This window comes from Candoia aspera, chromosome 14 (assembly GCF_035149785.1).
Source record: "Candoia aspera isolate rCanAsp1 chromosome 14, rCanAsp1.hap2, whole genome shotgun sequence".
Lineage (NCBI taxonomy): Eukaryota > Metazoa > Chordata > Lepidosauria > Squamata > Boidae > Candoia > Candoia aspera.
In genome coordinates, this window is record NC_086166.1 from 3,422,015 (window position 1) to 3,438,121 (window position 16,107).

Below are 16,107 nucleotides of genomic sequence, written 5' to 3' on the forward strand. Positions count from 1 at the left end.
CAGAGTGGAGAACCCCTTTACGACCTTTGCCAAGAGCAAAGTGTGGGTAATACGATTAACCACAGCTCCTCTCCTTGCAGAAGGCGACTCCTTCCAACCACGGTTGGTTGTCAGCAATGTTGCAGTGCAGACATGCTCAGGAATTCAGCTTTGGGCCCCGGGCACTGAAGGATGCTCTGATTTCAACAGATCCTGCCCTGCAGGAGCTCTATGCTACAGCCTTCTCTAGCACCGAGCAGCTCTTCCTGTCGGAAGCATACAACCCTCGCCGGACCCTTTTCTGCAGCCTGTTCATCAGGACGGCCTTTGACTGGCTCCTCAGCCACCCCGATGCCCCTGAGGACTTTGAAACCTTCTACTACGCTTTGCTGAAGAAAAAGCAACGATTCTGCCGCAAGCACATTTACTTGCAACCCATAGGTAACTTGTCTGTTGGATTTGGGGGTGGGTGGGTGGACTGTGTCACAGAGCAAGGAGGGTGCCTGCCTGCCTTCTCTTGCAACAGCACTTCCCTTAGGACAGCACTTAGCAAGGAGACTCAATTCCTGGCGTTCCCTAAGGGTCAGAGCCAACAGGATGCCCTCACCTGCTGTAAATCTCCACCAGAGCCAATAAAATCTCTGGTATTGGACAAGCAGCCCCATCCGTATCTTCCCACATCAATTTTCTCATATTGCTTAGACTGCTGCAGTGTTTCTCAACCCTGGCCACTTTAAGAGGTGTGGACTTCACTCCCAGAATTCCCCAGACAGCTGCGGAATCCTGGTAGTTGAAGTCCACACCTCTTAAAGTGGCCAAGGTTGAGAAACACTGGACTACTATGTAGTCAATGTCTGAGATGTCGCCGTACGGCTCTCTAAACCCAAGGAAATTGGCTTGTTTCATTGTGCAGGCGAATTCTTTTAATTATTGGAAAGCAGCTCTTAAAAAAACTATCCACTTCCCCCCACAGAAAAGTGAGGGGTTCCTGGATGAGATCAAGACTCCTTAAATGGCTACAATACTGTGTAGACCCACCAAATTTTCCCCACTTTCTTGTGCGTCTCCATCAACAGGAAAGCGTGACCCCCCCCCCCCCAAGTCAACATGTGAAAATCCATGAAAATGTCACTTGGTGCTTCTGTTCACAGACTTAAGTGAAGGCCCCGTTGGAATTTCTCTCCTGGATTCTCTCCGGAGCTGCGTTGAGTCTTTCTTCCTGGGCCTCCGAGTTAAGTGCCTCCCTTCGATCCCCATCTCTTCCATCCACTGCTGTTACCGTCACAACCAGGATTCAGACAGAGCGCAACTTCACACAGGCAAGGCGACGACCGGACAACCTGGGATGGTGGTGGTGGGGTCACTCGGAACTTGAATTCCTCCTTACGCTCAACTCCTTTCAGAAGGATACCCCTCTTTTCCACACACGAAGGGCAAAGGAGCGGGAGTGAAGCATCCTGCTCTGTAGAAGAGCACCGGCGGCCCAAAGATTGTATCAACAAGCAGATGAACAACTGCTCAATTTTTTTCCTTTTTGCACATTTTCATCTTTGAGTCATCACGAAAGGTGTTAAACTGGGCTGGGGACAAGGCAGGGGCACTCCCGACAGGCCTCCAAAAAGACAAAGGCTTTCTAGATGGGTCTTGAGATACGTATCCTGTCCAGGACGCAGGGAAAAATTGCAATGTATATCTGAACAGGAGCATTAAAGAGGCACAGCATGTAACAAGGGTAGCCACACCAGCTGGGGGATTGTACAGTGTACTGTGATCCCTCTCCACTCTTCTTCGGGTCCGTCGTGTTGGGTGGGGTCAACCTGTGAGTAACGTAGGATTACAGTTGGGACGCTTTAGCAGAAGGAGCGGTTCCAAGGTGTCTGAACTCGGCTTTGATGTTAGTTGGCTGTTGTTGGGGCTGGGAGAACGGGGATGGGTGTAAGCTACGGTCTGGTGCAACGGACGGACTCTTTTCGTGCCATGGTTGCTTGTGTTATGGAACTGAGCTGGGAGGCCTGCAACTTTCGTTTGCTAGAACGTCTGTTGATTCATTTTGAAGGAGCTGCCATTTGGATGAAGCCACCTTTTGTCTGAAGCATCTAAGAGCAGGGCGGGCTGTACTTCGTGTTGGGAAAAGAGCAAGCGCACGACATCCAATGCTACTCCAAGGCGGCCAGAGAGAAGCAGGTTTCAGGCGTAATTCCATTCTGCCCTTTTTGCTCCTTTAGATGGCATCCTGACCTTTCTGAAGAACAACAAGCCAATGGATGCTCTCTGTGTCCTGGGCCTCACCCTTGCTGACCTCTACCCACGTGAGACGTGGAGCTTCACCTTTGGCAAATTCTTGCCAGGCCAAGGTTTGCTTTACATCCTGTCTTCTACTGGGCGTGGGGATGGATTCTGTCTCCCAAAGTTTAGCCCACCTCGTACAAATTGCGCTGTTGGGAATGACGCTTCTGAGATACAGAGGAACACTCAGAAGTTACATTACCACCACGCCTGTTGATGAGATATAAAGAGCTTCAGAACATTGTTTTCTACCTCAGCTTTCACAGAATGTGGTCATTAGGACCTCATTAGGCACTGAAATTCCAAAGTGTTCTTAACATTACAAGTGCTGGGCTGGAGATCCCTGTAGAAAAGGTAGTATAGATTAGAGAATATGGCTGGTGGGCCATCTCAGTTCTCCACCTGAGACTTTGGAGGACCGGGGTCGGCCATAGCAAGTCTTTGGGCCACAGAAATCTGTTAAAGGAGACAAAACAGAAGGCCCGGACATCTTTCCAACAGTAGCACCAGCCACACTTTCATCCTGAAACAACCACTATTCCACCAATTCAAGAGCCTTCAAGTGGTCTCGCTTTCTTCTCTTCCAAACCTGTTTCCCCAGGAGCTCATTCATAATACATGCCATCCATTTTTGTTCTAAACCGCTAAAATAAAGGCCTTGTGACTCGATTGGCTTCCATTATCCTGTCACTTCTCTCCATCGTTCACTCTCTCACTGCCAAGGCTCCTTCTGCAGAGAATGTTAACTGAATGGTGAAGCCAGATCCAAAAAAAGAGTGGACAAATGAGTCCCTCTCCCCCAAATATTTTTTAATAGTATTATTCAAACCAACAATCAGTTCTAATCTTTGCATCCAGAAATCTTGGCAGTTCTTCTGCTACGGAGTAATTCTGTAATTTCCATTAACCTACAGTGTAGTAGGGATGCCACTGAGGCTTAACTAGACAGGCCCTATTCCACCCCCTTTTTTATATTGGGCATGGATTATGCTGGCAGAAACGAAAGACGAAAAATAAGAAAAATATACAATTTTAAATGTTTATCTAGCCTTAGTCAAGACTTGATTCTGCTTTTTTACATTGCCTGATCCTTCTTTGTTTCTACTTCGTATTTATTCCTTGACTGTAAGCGGAAACGTCCTTGAAGGGGCAAGCTGGAAATCTTATCAATGACACCAGTGTTAATCCACTGTGATAATCTTTAATTCTACTGTGCATGGAATTACCGTGTAGCTCATCTTATAAAACGTATCATACTGCTGGAAATGGATTTAAAAGTTCCAAGGACAAAATTTTAAAACCAACGATTCAACCTTGCCCAGGAAGACAACCTTGATCGTGTGTATAGGAGGTGGGACACCTGTGGAAATGGGACCAACCTTTCTCACCCTGGTTTCCTCTCTCCATAGAAGTGGGTGTGTGTAGCTTTGCCAGATTTTCCAGCGACTTCCCCCAGGTGGGTTGCACCACTTTAAATCCATCTCCACGGCGACAGGAAGCTCACGATGAAGAAGCGGAACTAGCCAGAAAGCAGACGTTGTTGTTCAACATGCTGGAAATGCTTCAGTGCTGCAAGGTGAGACGCACACGGTCCAGTGTCGGTACCGAGATGGTAAGAGACATGCTTTTTTGCACAATCCTCATGCTTCCAGTCGAATATATCTCAGGAATGGGACCTGCTGGAATAACTTTCTGAGGTTGGGAGCCATTTTTAGGCTAGGCAGCATGGGACAAAGGACTACTTTGAGAAGGTACCTCCAAGGCGGAGCAAGTGTACTTAGAAAGCCAGTGAACACACCGATCTTAAGGCTGCTCAGAATTAGTCAACAAGTCAATAGCTGTAGGAGGTTCTGCAGCCACTTCTCACCCTTTGATAATGTATTTGCACAACACTGAATTAAGGTTAATTATTTAGAAAGCTTATTTACAAGACACAGCACTGGCCTCTCGGACTAGTGCAAACAAAAGCAGCTGTTTGCAGAGGTAATATTAACCTAGGAATCTCTACAGGCAGAGCAAACAATGACCAATCCGTCTGAAATGAATTTCCCATTCAGCAGCCTGAATTTATCTGCCAAAGGCCTCCGGCTTGTGTCTTGCATAACCAGTTTTGTGAGGGCAATCTAGTTTCAGCTGAAACCTGTATGAAGGAAGTTCTTGCACGGCACCCCACATGCTCTCTGAGCATTTTGTATACCCAGGCCTCCCACTGCAATTTTAACTACTGTTAACTCTCACCCTGAGATGAGTTGCATTTATTTAGAAAAGGTACAGGACACCTACTTCCTTAGTGCAGTAACTCTTTTAAGCTTCAAGGGCATTTTGCAATGAAAGTTTGGGGAGCGAGGGGAACGGTACGGCCACATGGCACTTCCTGGACTGTATGGCAGTGGAATATTATTGTAGGAGTAATTTGTTTAAACACCGCCGCATGTTAAAAATAAAAGTTCGTGCAGGAAGGCAAGGTAACAATGACAGGAAGATTTTTGCATAGGCATGCTAATATTCCATACGTAGGCAATTTCTGAGTTTGGGATGGGCGAAACGTACAAAATCCATGACTGCCATTCCATGCTTTTCTGCACAGTGGGATCAGCTCATCAAAACACCCAAATGGGAGGATGTGAAGGTTCAGAAAAGTAAAGATATGGGATAGAACATTTTTTGTTTAACACAGCATCACCAGTGACAGGAAGACAGAACAAAACAAAGGAAAAATGGACCAGGTGGGAAAGAGTTGCAAGTTCAACTTTATTTATTCTTAGTTTTTCATATAAAAGGTCACATGCCACGAGATATGTCATCTGATTGGCCTGGGGAATTGCCGCTGGCTCCAGTGCATCATGCAAGGCGCCCTGAGCCTGGACGAGGTCCTGCTGCGCCCGCTCGAACCCTGCCCAATCTGTCTTCGGAAGCTGCAGTACGTTGTGGGCTTCAAGCTCATCGAGCGCTACAGGGTAAGCAGCTGGAGACGGTGCGGTCCTCCTCCTCTAGGCAAAGCCTGGCTCCTTGCTGAGGCACTCAAGAACCCTCACCAGAGGAGCTGAGACCCAAACAGCAGAAACAAGGGAACCCTGGGGTGTGTTACCAGGGGACAGGGATGCCTCATAATTCCCAACATTTTGTTACTAGGCCCAGCCTGTCCATCTGCAACACGTCTTCTGTTCCAACCAAATTGGGCACTCAATCGAGACTGGAAGAACTGACTTTTGGGTGGAGGGAAACGCCCAGAGCAACTAGCAAAAGTTCCTTGCCTCCTGCTTGCAGTCTACGACAGCAACGCAGGAGGGAAAAGGAATTCAGGGAGTGGAAGAAGGTGGGAAGAAAGCTAATCTATAGTTCAGCCAGCTGTGATCCAAACTGTTCAGGTAGCACCACAGGATGGACTTTGGCTATGTAACGTTCAGAGCAGTTCGTAGGATTACAGCCCTGTCTGCAGCTTGGCTTAGAGATTGTGCTGTTTGAGGTCTCAAGTCACCCACCGCTGCTGAATGTTTTCCTTTGGGCTTAGAACGGAAGTTTCTGGCTTGATTAGCAGTCTGGATTAAGTTACCAGCAAGCGGTACCTTCCAACTCCATACTTTGGTTGCTTCAAGTTGGAAATTCCTGCATTACGTAATGAATGCCTGGAACTTCCTACTCAACTATCTGACTTTTTTCAGGCTGTGAGAATTTAGCATGTCCACAGATGCTTTGAGAATTACCTTTATAGCTGTTCAGCCCAGAGAGTTTTTCAAAGGATAAAGGTGGTTAAATTGCTGACTTTTTCGGCCTCTCCAAAATTGGGCGTACGTTATGTAGAGGGTGCAGAGAACTTGATGATTAGCGCAATGCTGTGGAATGACAACAGAAAGATCCACCTTTGTTTGTTTGTTCGGGGGGGATTTGGGTACAGAAGCTCTACACCTGGATGCAAACTATTTCATCTACCTGGTTCAGCCAAGAGTGTACAGACCTCTCTGTGTCAGAGGACACTTGGCCACACAGTGCAGATTCTGGGATGGGTTGTGAGAATGATTCCGAGGCAGTGACCTCCCTCTCGGAGCCCTTGACCCCAGACACCTGCAGCCAAGGGGTGTCCGCGTTGCAGGATCTCAACCTTGACGAGCAGCCGACTTCTCTGGCCAGCGTTCCAGACCAAGAACAATTGGGCAGCACCCCCAAGCCCCTGGACATAGTCAAGGAGTACAAACTGTGGCTTGAGATGTGCATTGCAGCTCTTGAAAAGGAGGTGCCGGAAGAGGAAATCCAGCAACTGGACCGGACTGTGGATGCTCTGACACGATGGGAGATGTTCACAGGACGGCTGCCCAACACGCGGAAAGACTTACCTTTCACCAGTGACAGCCCTGGGCTGAGGAAAGTTCTCGGAGACAAATTCTCCTCTTTAAGAAGGAAACTTAGCTCCAGAAAACTGGCAAGAGCAGAATCCTCCCCTCATCGCTGGAGGTGGGAAGAAAGCTAGCTTCCTGAGACATTTGCCCGCTTTTAAAAAACGATGGATGAAGTGTGGGTTTTGTTAGTCTTGTTTCTCCTATTATGCCTCTTGTCTTTTCAACTGCAAATTCTTATTGTTTTGTCAGAGAAAATAACTTCCCAAGGGCAATAAAGTCACTTTCTTTGGATGAGGTCTGCCCCTATCCTTCCTCTGGTAGTTCCTGGAAAAAGAGCCCCTCTTTAATCTACAGGGGGAGGATATCTCTCGTAGAGATCTAGGTGTAGCCATGGGTCTAGTTTAAATTATTATGATTTGCAGGTCAGGATAAGATCCCTATCAAAAACGGTGAACAGCCACCGTGGAAGACACAAGTGCGAACAACGCTGCAGAAGACAGCTTTACATGTTTATGTAATCATCCTGCGAGTTATATAATACCTGATTTTTGAAAGCGTCCATTCAGGTGATGAACACACTCCATGTTGCATAGCATTCTCAGTCTGAGAAACAGGACAGTAGAGAAGCCCCTTTATTCTGCTCTCCTCTGCCAGTTTGCATCAGATTTTCTACCTGTGATCACTCCTCCTAACAAATACAAATTGTTACCGAGACCATGCCGCCCCCAGCCTGAACTTCTGTGGGATAGGAGAGAGATCTGGGAAAAGGTGGGACGTTATTAGGCGCATTCATCTAGCCTTTTGCTTAATCCTTGGGGGTCAAAGACCTGGTTTGAAAAGCAGACCTCCCTCTTCTCTCATGATGAAGCTTTTAATTTTATATATCAGTTTTAGGATTCCAGGTCTAAAAGGGACCTTCTCTCCCATCTCCCCACTTCGTAATAAGTGAGCCTGAAGTAGAGGATGCGAGCTTGAAACCGGTTCAGGCCCACCTGAGAAGAACACTGTTCTAAGGCCCCCGCTATGAAGTGCAGAATTGGAAACTTCTGTAGAGGGTGACGTAAAACAGTGATCTGGGGAAGCCAAGTTCCTCAATTTTGATTTTTCCACCTGAAGACTTCATGATTAAAACAGCCACGTACACGGCAGCTCTCACAGACTATGTAACAATCCATGAGACTTACACGGGCAAAGGGTGAAAATAAGGAATAAGCATAGCTTGAAAAAGGTGAACAGAATCAGTTATTGGCTGGAAACACCTGCGGCCTCCCTTCTCTCAACCCGGCGTACCCTTTGTGAAAAAGCAGGCAGTAAGACCGGCTTAGCCCTATAGCTGCTCCCAGCTGATTCAATATGGTTTTAATTCCTTTTGTGACAGACCATAAAACACACATTACGCATTCCTGTTTGCCGGTTAAAGAAAAACGGCAAGCCTGTGTACCATTTGGCGGCCACAGAGGATCAAGGCAGGCAGGAGAGAGAGGAGCATTTTAGAAATAAACACTTTGATTAGATTAAAACCACCACCACCACCACCACCACCAGCAACACAGAAGCCAACATTGAGCCTGCGTCTCCCCCGTCAGCTCGCAAAAGGGTCTGCAGCACAAGAGGTTGCTATAGCAACCGTTGTGCAAGGGAAGAGACTCTATCTGGCCCCTCTCTGAAAAACAGCTGCTGGGCCCGGGCTCCTGCTCACGCACAGGTACGCGCCCCATGCTCTCCCGTAGTTTAATTTGGCACGGGGCTGAAAACGCCTCTTGCGCAGGAGAAGCCAAATGCATCCGCTCTTCTCCGCGGCAAACGCCGGCTCTAGCAGGCGGCACAGCAAAAGCACGTAGGATATGCCTGGCCTGGCCCACAGGCTGAATGGGGCAGACGAGGTCAGGGCCAGGAGCCTCAATCCTTCTTCCCAGAGCTCATTATCCCACCAGGAAAGAACCAGCACCTTGCCGCCTGAGAGGCTAGCTTTTGGAGAGCGCTCCCAAGCGTACCAAGAGCGACACAGGCTCCCAGTCACCTCCAACGTCGACCATCAAAAGAGCCAGAAAGAATGACAACAAATATGCCCTCCCTATAATCAAAGCCAAAATATAAGCTTAGAGCCACCCCAGTCTCTTCATTTCTAAAACCTATGAAGTCTTCCAGCTTCTACGACCCAGTTCAACGAGGCTTCAGGTGGGCAGACAAATGCAACTTCGAAGCGTGCTTTTCTCTAGACACTCAACCCCAATCGTGAGGAACGACGCTACTAAAACAGTGCCGGGCCAAGTTTCAATGCAGTATCAGAGCCCTAAGAGAATATATAAGGGATTCCAGCAGCCGAGGTTAGAATTGCCGAGGAATCGAGCAGCCGCACTGTAGCCACCGAACTGAGACACAATTTGCCGATATTGATGAGATATCTGGGAGCAGATGGTAGGCTGAAACATAATAAAAATAAACACAGAAAAGTCCCAGGCAAATTACCTGTAGCCACAAGGGATCTCTAAAACAAAGGTAAGAGTTGTGATGGGAATTTATGTACCCGTGGGCCAGCAGAGAAAGGGGAGGGAAATCTAGTTGCCCCCCCCCATGCTTCGCTCTAACTCCAGATGAAGAAATAGACTTGGTTTGCAGAGCCATGGTTTAACCGAGTTATTGAATAAACCAATGTTGCTGAGATTACATAACTAATCAGGCATGAAACCAAACCAATCTGGGAACAGTTTGGTAGGAATGAAACACATAATTTTGTCAATATTCACTGTTTTTTATTGGGACATTTCTCAGCATGATGTCTTCCAGATATGTTGGTCTAGAACGCCACAGTCCAGCATACTCAATAAACCAGGGTTGATGGGAACAATACTCTGGTACATTTGGAATGCACCATACTGGGGCTTTGCTTCTTTCACTAACAAGCACAGCTGTTTCACCATCCACACCACTACAATTCACAGAGGTTGTCTGTTAAGGGGAATGCTTGTAAAGCTCTGAGCTACAGCGTATGAAAACTCTCAAAGACTAAAGAAGGGCTGCTGTTGGGAAGCGTTAGTGCTGTATTCTTGTTTATCTGAATGTTAAGAAAAAAAGCTCACAGCAATGCAGACTTCTAAGACAAACACAAATATTTCACAGCTGACTAGAATACAAAGGACCACCATAAATGCAGACCTGTGTAATACATTCTCAAACAGGATAAATGTGAAAGCAAGACGCCAGCCCTCCAAACACGGAATGGAATCAAAGGCGTACCCTGCCAGGGAATTACAGGTATAGAAATTACACCTGTATTACGATGGGTCTGTGTAAAGGAAGAACAGGACAATAACTAGAAAAAAAAGGAAGGCAATAGCAGGCATATCGATTATATTACAGCCTTCTGATTCTCAATGATTCGCCTTGCAAAGTCAGTCAGTTGGAAGGGAAGCAGAAGCAAACCAAAACTCGCAGAAATCCCATCTTTGCCGCTGTCGTGCACAATGAGGGTTTCCTGTTCTTTAAGAAACTGCTTCCACTTCAAGTTCACGAGTTGAACAAATAGCTGAGATATTTCAAGGAAGGACAACCAGGTTTAATCATATCAAACTCCAGGCTTCGTTATATGGGGGTGGAGGAACAGAGGAGCATTTGAATTCTCTCACCTGCCCTCTGCTTTGGAGAGAATAACAAACTGGGTGTACAGAAATCTTCATCGTTAACCAACAGAACAGGAAAGAGGGATTAGGCCTTTCAAACTAAGCTGGGACCTTTATTCAGAATCTATCCAGTTATCACAGCATTGCTCAGGCAGAGTTCACAAGCAATTTTATAAGTTGCTTCCAAGCAAGAATGGTTTGATTAGGAAGCTCTGGCATAAATCTGTTCGGGTGAAAGCTGACCAAAGAACACAGCAGCATCAAGCCCGACTCGGTTGGGTAGAAATCCCACTGGGATGTCAGGAAGTTGGCTATTTTTAAAGATTCTTAACCAAAGGAAAGAAGTACCTTGCGTTAATCCATCCGGGTCACCCAGCCTCGCCAGACTTTCGGACAGATATAGGAGGAATGTGAACGCTGACAGATTTTATCAAATCCGTATTTTACTTGTAGACAAGCAGCACACTGCAAGGTATAAGGCATCAAAAAATTTCAGTGACCATGGAAGCAGACAAGAGGTTGCCAAAACCAAGAACCCCGCTTTTTCAACAGTTGTAAGAAATAATCTCCTGCTGCTTTTATGTTACTCTTCTATTATGTATTGTTGTCTGACGTCTATTGCCTGTAGATTATTCTAATGCAGTGTTTCTCAACCTCCGCGAATTTAAGCTGGGCGGACTTCAACTCCCAGAATTTGGGAGCTGAAATCTGCCCAGCTTAAACTTGTGGAGGTTGAGAACCACTGTTCCAACACGTTGGCCTCTGGCTGCAAATAAAGGATTGCTCGCTTCTCTTGAAGCATTCCATCGAAAGAATAGCAAAAGGGAACAATGTGTGCTGGCTAGGGGATTCTGGGTGTTTAAGTCCACACATCTTAAAGTTGCCAAAGTTGAGAAACACTGCAGCAGACCAATGTTTCTCAACCTTGGCACATTCCAGGTGTGTGGACTTCAACATCCAGAATTCTCATCAGTGGCTCTGTGGCACTCTGGGATTTGAAGTCCACACATCTAGAAATTGCCCTGGTTGAGGAACACTGCACTAGATGGTGCTCATCCTTCACACAGCATTCTTGTTCTTTTATTACAACCACAATTAGGTAAGGGAAGAGAGAGGAGGCGGCCCTCCAGATTCACATCTCCCCCATCTGTTCAACCCATTAATATACAGATTTACACATTACACGGCATATGAAACTCATATTCATTCTGCAGACAGATGGCCGCGATGTGTTCAGGCAGGGAGACAGACTAAAAGAGCTGTTTTTGTTTCACCACGTGACTATCTCTATGCCTTTTTTTTTTTTTTTACACTGTTAATTGCTTTAGACGGAAAGGCAGAATAGAAATTATGCCCAGCCAATTTAGAATTGTTCTAAGTTTTCTTTCACAAAAGTTCCATCAGCACAGAAAGGAAGAGAGAGGCACAATCTGCCAGATACAGTGTTTGAGTCAAAGGCATGGCTAGTGTACAGAAAAGGGCTGGGGTGAGCGACCTGCGCTTTCCCATTTGCCGCCTTTAAAGTTGTCGAAAGCCTAGAAGAGAAAGACACTTCAGAAGGAAAGGGGCACAAATGGAGGTCACGCTGCGCATCCAATAATCGAAAATGACTTAACAGGTATCATCAGTGGAGTCCAGCTGTGGTCCTAAGTACTGAAGCATGAAATGCCTCCAATTTGAGAGGATTCTGGGCTGCAGCGTCAGCTACTGAAACGCTGGAAGACAGAGTTGGACAAGAGACAAGTTCTTCAATACCTCTGCTCTCTTTTTTGTAGATTTCTGGAACTGGCTAACATGAATATATTATTGCCATACATAATCTATCTTTAATCTTATTAGGCTATGGGCAACGGCATTTTCCTAATGTTTCATTTATTTTCATTGAAAATACAAACCACGCTCAAATCATTTTCCCGTTCAAGTCAATAAAAGCATAATTATAGTTACCATGGCTCAATTCTTCGGCAAAGGATCATTACCTTGTCATTGGGCTGCAGCTTGAGCACCTCAGTGACGCCATGAGCTAAACCGTGAAGGGCCACCCAAGACGGGAAGGTCATGACAGAGAGGTCAGACTAAATGCGATCCCTGGGGAAGGTAATAGCCACCCACCCCAGTATTCTTGCCGTGAAAACTACTCACTTGAGGGAATGATATTAAAGGCAAAACTGAAATACGTTGGCCACCTAATGAGAAGACAGAACACCCTGGAGAAGATGCTGATGCTGGGGAGAGTGGAAGGCAAAAGGAAGAGGGGCCGACCAAGGGCAAGGTGGATGGATGATATTCTAGAGGGGACGGACCCGTCCCTGGGGGAGCTGGGGGTGTTGACGACCGACAGGAAGCTCTGGCGTGGGCTGGTCCATGAAGTTACGAAGAGTCAGAAGCGACTGAATGAATAAACAACAAGAGACATCACACTGACAACAAAGATCCGCATAGTTAAAGCAATGGTGTTCCCCATAGTGACATATGGCTGTGAGAGCTGGACCGCAGGGAAGGCTGAGTGAAGGAAGGTAGATGCTCTGGAACTGTGGTGTTGGAGGAAAATTCTGAGAGTGCCTTGGACTGCAAGAAGATCAAACCAGTCCATACTCCAGGAAATAAAGCCAGACTGCCCACTGGAGGGAATGATATTAAAGGCAAAACTGAAATACTTTGGCCACATCATGAGAAGACAGGACACCCTGGAGAAGGTGCTGATGCTAGGGAGAGTGGAAGGCAAAAGGAAGAGGGGCCGACCAAGGGCAAGATGGATGGATGATATTCTAGAGGTGACGGACCCGTCCCTGGGGGAGCTGACGACCGACAGGAAGCTCTGGCGTGGGCTGGTCCACGAAGTCACAAAGAGTCAGAAGCGGCTGAACGAATAAACAACAGCAACAAAAACTGCTCAATTGCAAATGTTCACAGGGACCACTTAATCTGCAAAGGTAGACCACTTTTTCTTATTGAGTCTGTGCTAGTCCATCTTTCCTTAAAAATGATGGAGGTTGCATAACAGCTGTCTATCCTTAGGCAGCACCTCAAACCCACTCTGGATATGGTTCTCTTTTAAATGGCATCTTCTAAAATAAAATAGTATTTGATGAAAATAGAGGATTTTGTACAACAGATGTAATGATGGGTATATTAAATAAAATCTGCAGCACCTGTGCATTTTTAAGAGAGGCCACTCATTACTGCCCCACATGTCACAACTGCTGCTCCCCAACAGCATTTAAATTGTTTGGCAGAGTCTAAAGCACAGTAATAACAAATCACGTTTTAATGCATTTACAAAATTAGTATATACAAAGCAGCAAATTCAAAACTAAGCAGTACATTTTTACACCACAGTATTTTAATAACACACTTTCATGAAAAGACAATTATCATCATAAAAGAGGCCACAAAAGATCACAGATGCCCTTTTTAACATGTAAAAAAGATAACCATTTAAAAGCATATACAATTCCAGATTGCTACAGCTGTTATGGTACATCTATCTCAACTTGATGACCACAAAATATAGACTATGTTGAACTTAGGCCCATGCCTTTAACCCGTGCCTTTCCTACCCCAAATATTCATTCAAGCTCTTAAGATACAGGCTGCTGCATAGGATACTGTTTGAGGCTGAAGAGTCAGGAAGTTCTCCCTTTGGTCTAGGTTTCTCCAAAGTGGTCAATATTGACTCCAAGGGTCGGTGGGACTATCCAAGGGGTCAATGTTACTATGATAGTCATAGTACCATCAGTTAAAGTAGCACTTATTAAATTATTTTCATATAATAAACATTTGGGGGTCGATGAACAATCTGAAACTTCATGAAGGGGTCGATGAGCTGAAGAGCTTGGGGAGACCTGCCTTAGACCTTGCTTTATAACCTCTGGTAAGTTAGCTCTTTTGTCTGCAATACAGGTGCGATGTTGACCCACCTTACATATTTTCAGCATGCTGAAACACCTTGAATGTTTGAAACATACAACGTGCATGCTAACCCGTATGCTACAAGATGCATGTGCCGTCTTTAAGGGCAAGAAGGCACTTTCAGAACGATTGATTAGCTATTATACAAGGTGGCGTACGAAACTCATCTAGCTGGACATACCTCGCTTACTTAAACTACCAGAGAAGTGCTCTTAGTTCCAGGCAGACCCAGGGAGGGCAACTCATCTTTGCCTCAAGTTCAAATCCCGCAACACCTCAAAAAAAGGCCTTAGACTACTTATGCTCAGGGATGCCTTTGGAGAGAGGCAGAAGTAGCACGGATGAAGCCATGTCAGGACTGTATTCTTAATACTGCAGATTGCAGTTGAGCCACAGTCAGCTAGCAAGGCAGGGCTGGCTTCGTTTATTTTGTGCACACAAGTAGTATTTTATGCGGAGAAACAAACTGTGATTTCCCCCCACCACCACCACGGAATGCAAAGCGCTGTTTGCTTTTGCTCTTAGAAGCCCCAAAGCCTGCTCTTAATTACAACATTTCATTTGGTTTCGGTGACATATATTAATATACCATATATTTCAGATTAGTTCTCCCCGACTGGCCAGCACAGCTCCCAACTTCCAAAGAGCATCCAGATCAGATCTTGATAGGCAAGTGGGATTCCACTATTATAGACAAAGTACTGTAAAAGGCCATTCTATTTTTCTTTTGTTGCTGTTCAGAGTCTAAGCTTGGCTTAGACAAGGAATATTATACAATAAGGGAGCACTTCTGATTGTTCTAAAAAGGACATCTTGAAGCAAAGCTGCAAGCTACCTTTAAGGTATGTAGGGCCATAGTGGTTAAGAATGCCCTTGGGCCTGCTTCTAAAAGAAGGCACTACACTAACTTTCAGGAAGTTTATTAGATCTACCATATAGCCAAGATCTTTTACACTACATAGGGGAAAGCTTGAATTTGCGTGTTCCCATTATAAATAAAAAGGCCAGCTGAATAAAAGATTTATAATAAGAGGCTAGCTTTTGGAGAGCCTCTCCAAACTAAGAAGCAATCAAACCCTTCCTCTAAAGATAGTCATCAGAACACATAAACTCAAGGCATTTTGTTTCAACATACACAGGCGGTCAGTGTCTAAGCAGCAGTCCTGGAAAACCTATTTAGAAACTAGATCTTTCCCTCCTCCGCATTTCCCTCTTCCAACAGTAGAATTCTGGCTCATCCCCAGGAAGCTAACCATGGAGGTCAGTGTATGGGAGAATGTGTGTGTGTTTAAACTGGACTATAGCAATTTTCAAGCAAGCTACAGCAAAATACGGGCAGTGAGTCAAGCCTTAGCTAACTAGTCAGCCTGTGGTCGGGTGTTTCTTTAATGCAGGGAGAAGAATTACCATACTGGTAAAATAGCAAAACCATGTGAGGGCAATTCATTCAGTACCATTTTAGATGGAAAATACATTTTTGTCAGGAGACCAGAGAAACCAGGTAAGATTTGTACGTTCTGCCTGACTAGGTATAGATGCACAAAACTCTATTCCTGCTTCCTTTATTTCAGAGAGCATACCTGTTACATTGGAAACCCTGCAGTCAGTTCCAACAATATGCTTGCTGTTGGCTGACATAATAAATACCAACCCTGAAACCAGCCTTCCTGCAGCTTCTGTTCCATGGGGGGGGGGGGGGGGAGGGGACCACACCTCCTCATGATTTCTGAAAAGTTTATATTAAACAAATTTTAATGTAAAATCTACTCGGTGTGTATGCGTCTACGTATGTGCAGACAGACACTGAATTTCCTCTCGGTTCTTGGCCAAGACGATCAAATACACAGAATTATACGCCTTACAGAGACTTCTTTGGACAAAGGACAAACTGTGCGACTCACTAAAGGCTATTTAACTGGTACAAAACATGCAAAGCATAAATTCAAAGTCGATTGTCCTACGTAGGACCCATTTCC

General features: G+C 45.6%; 1 protein-coding gene across 1 annotated transcript; it reads left to right on the plus strand.

The window, feature by feature from the left end:
* Positions 1-6,890, plus strand: AMZ1 (archaelysin family metallopeptidase 1). The gene is made up of 6 exons (XM_063314740.1): positions 1-420; positions 1,131-1,298; positions 2,205-2,333; positions 3,675-3,841; positions 5,046-5,222; positions 6,161-6,890. The coding sequence occupies exons 1-6, from the start codon at positions 117-119 to the stop codon at positions 6,728-6,730; spliced, it is 1,515 nt and encodes a 504-aa protein (XP_063170810.1). The 5' UTR covers positions 1-116; the 3' UTR covers positions 6,731-6,890.
* The last annotated feature ends 9,217 nt before the right edge of the window (positions 6,891-16,107 follow it).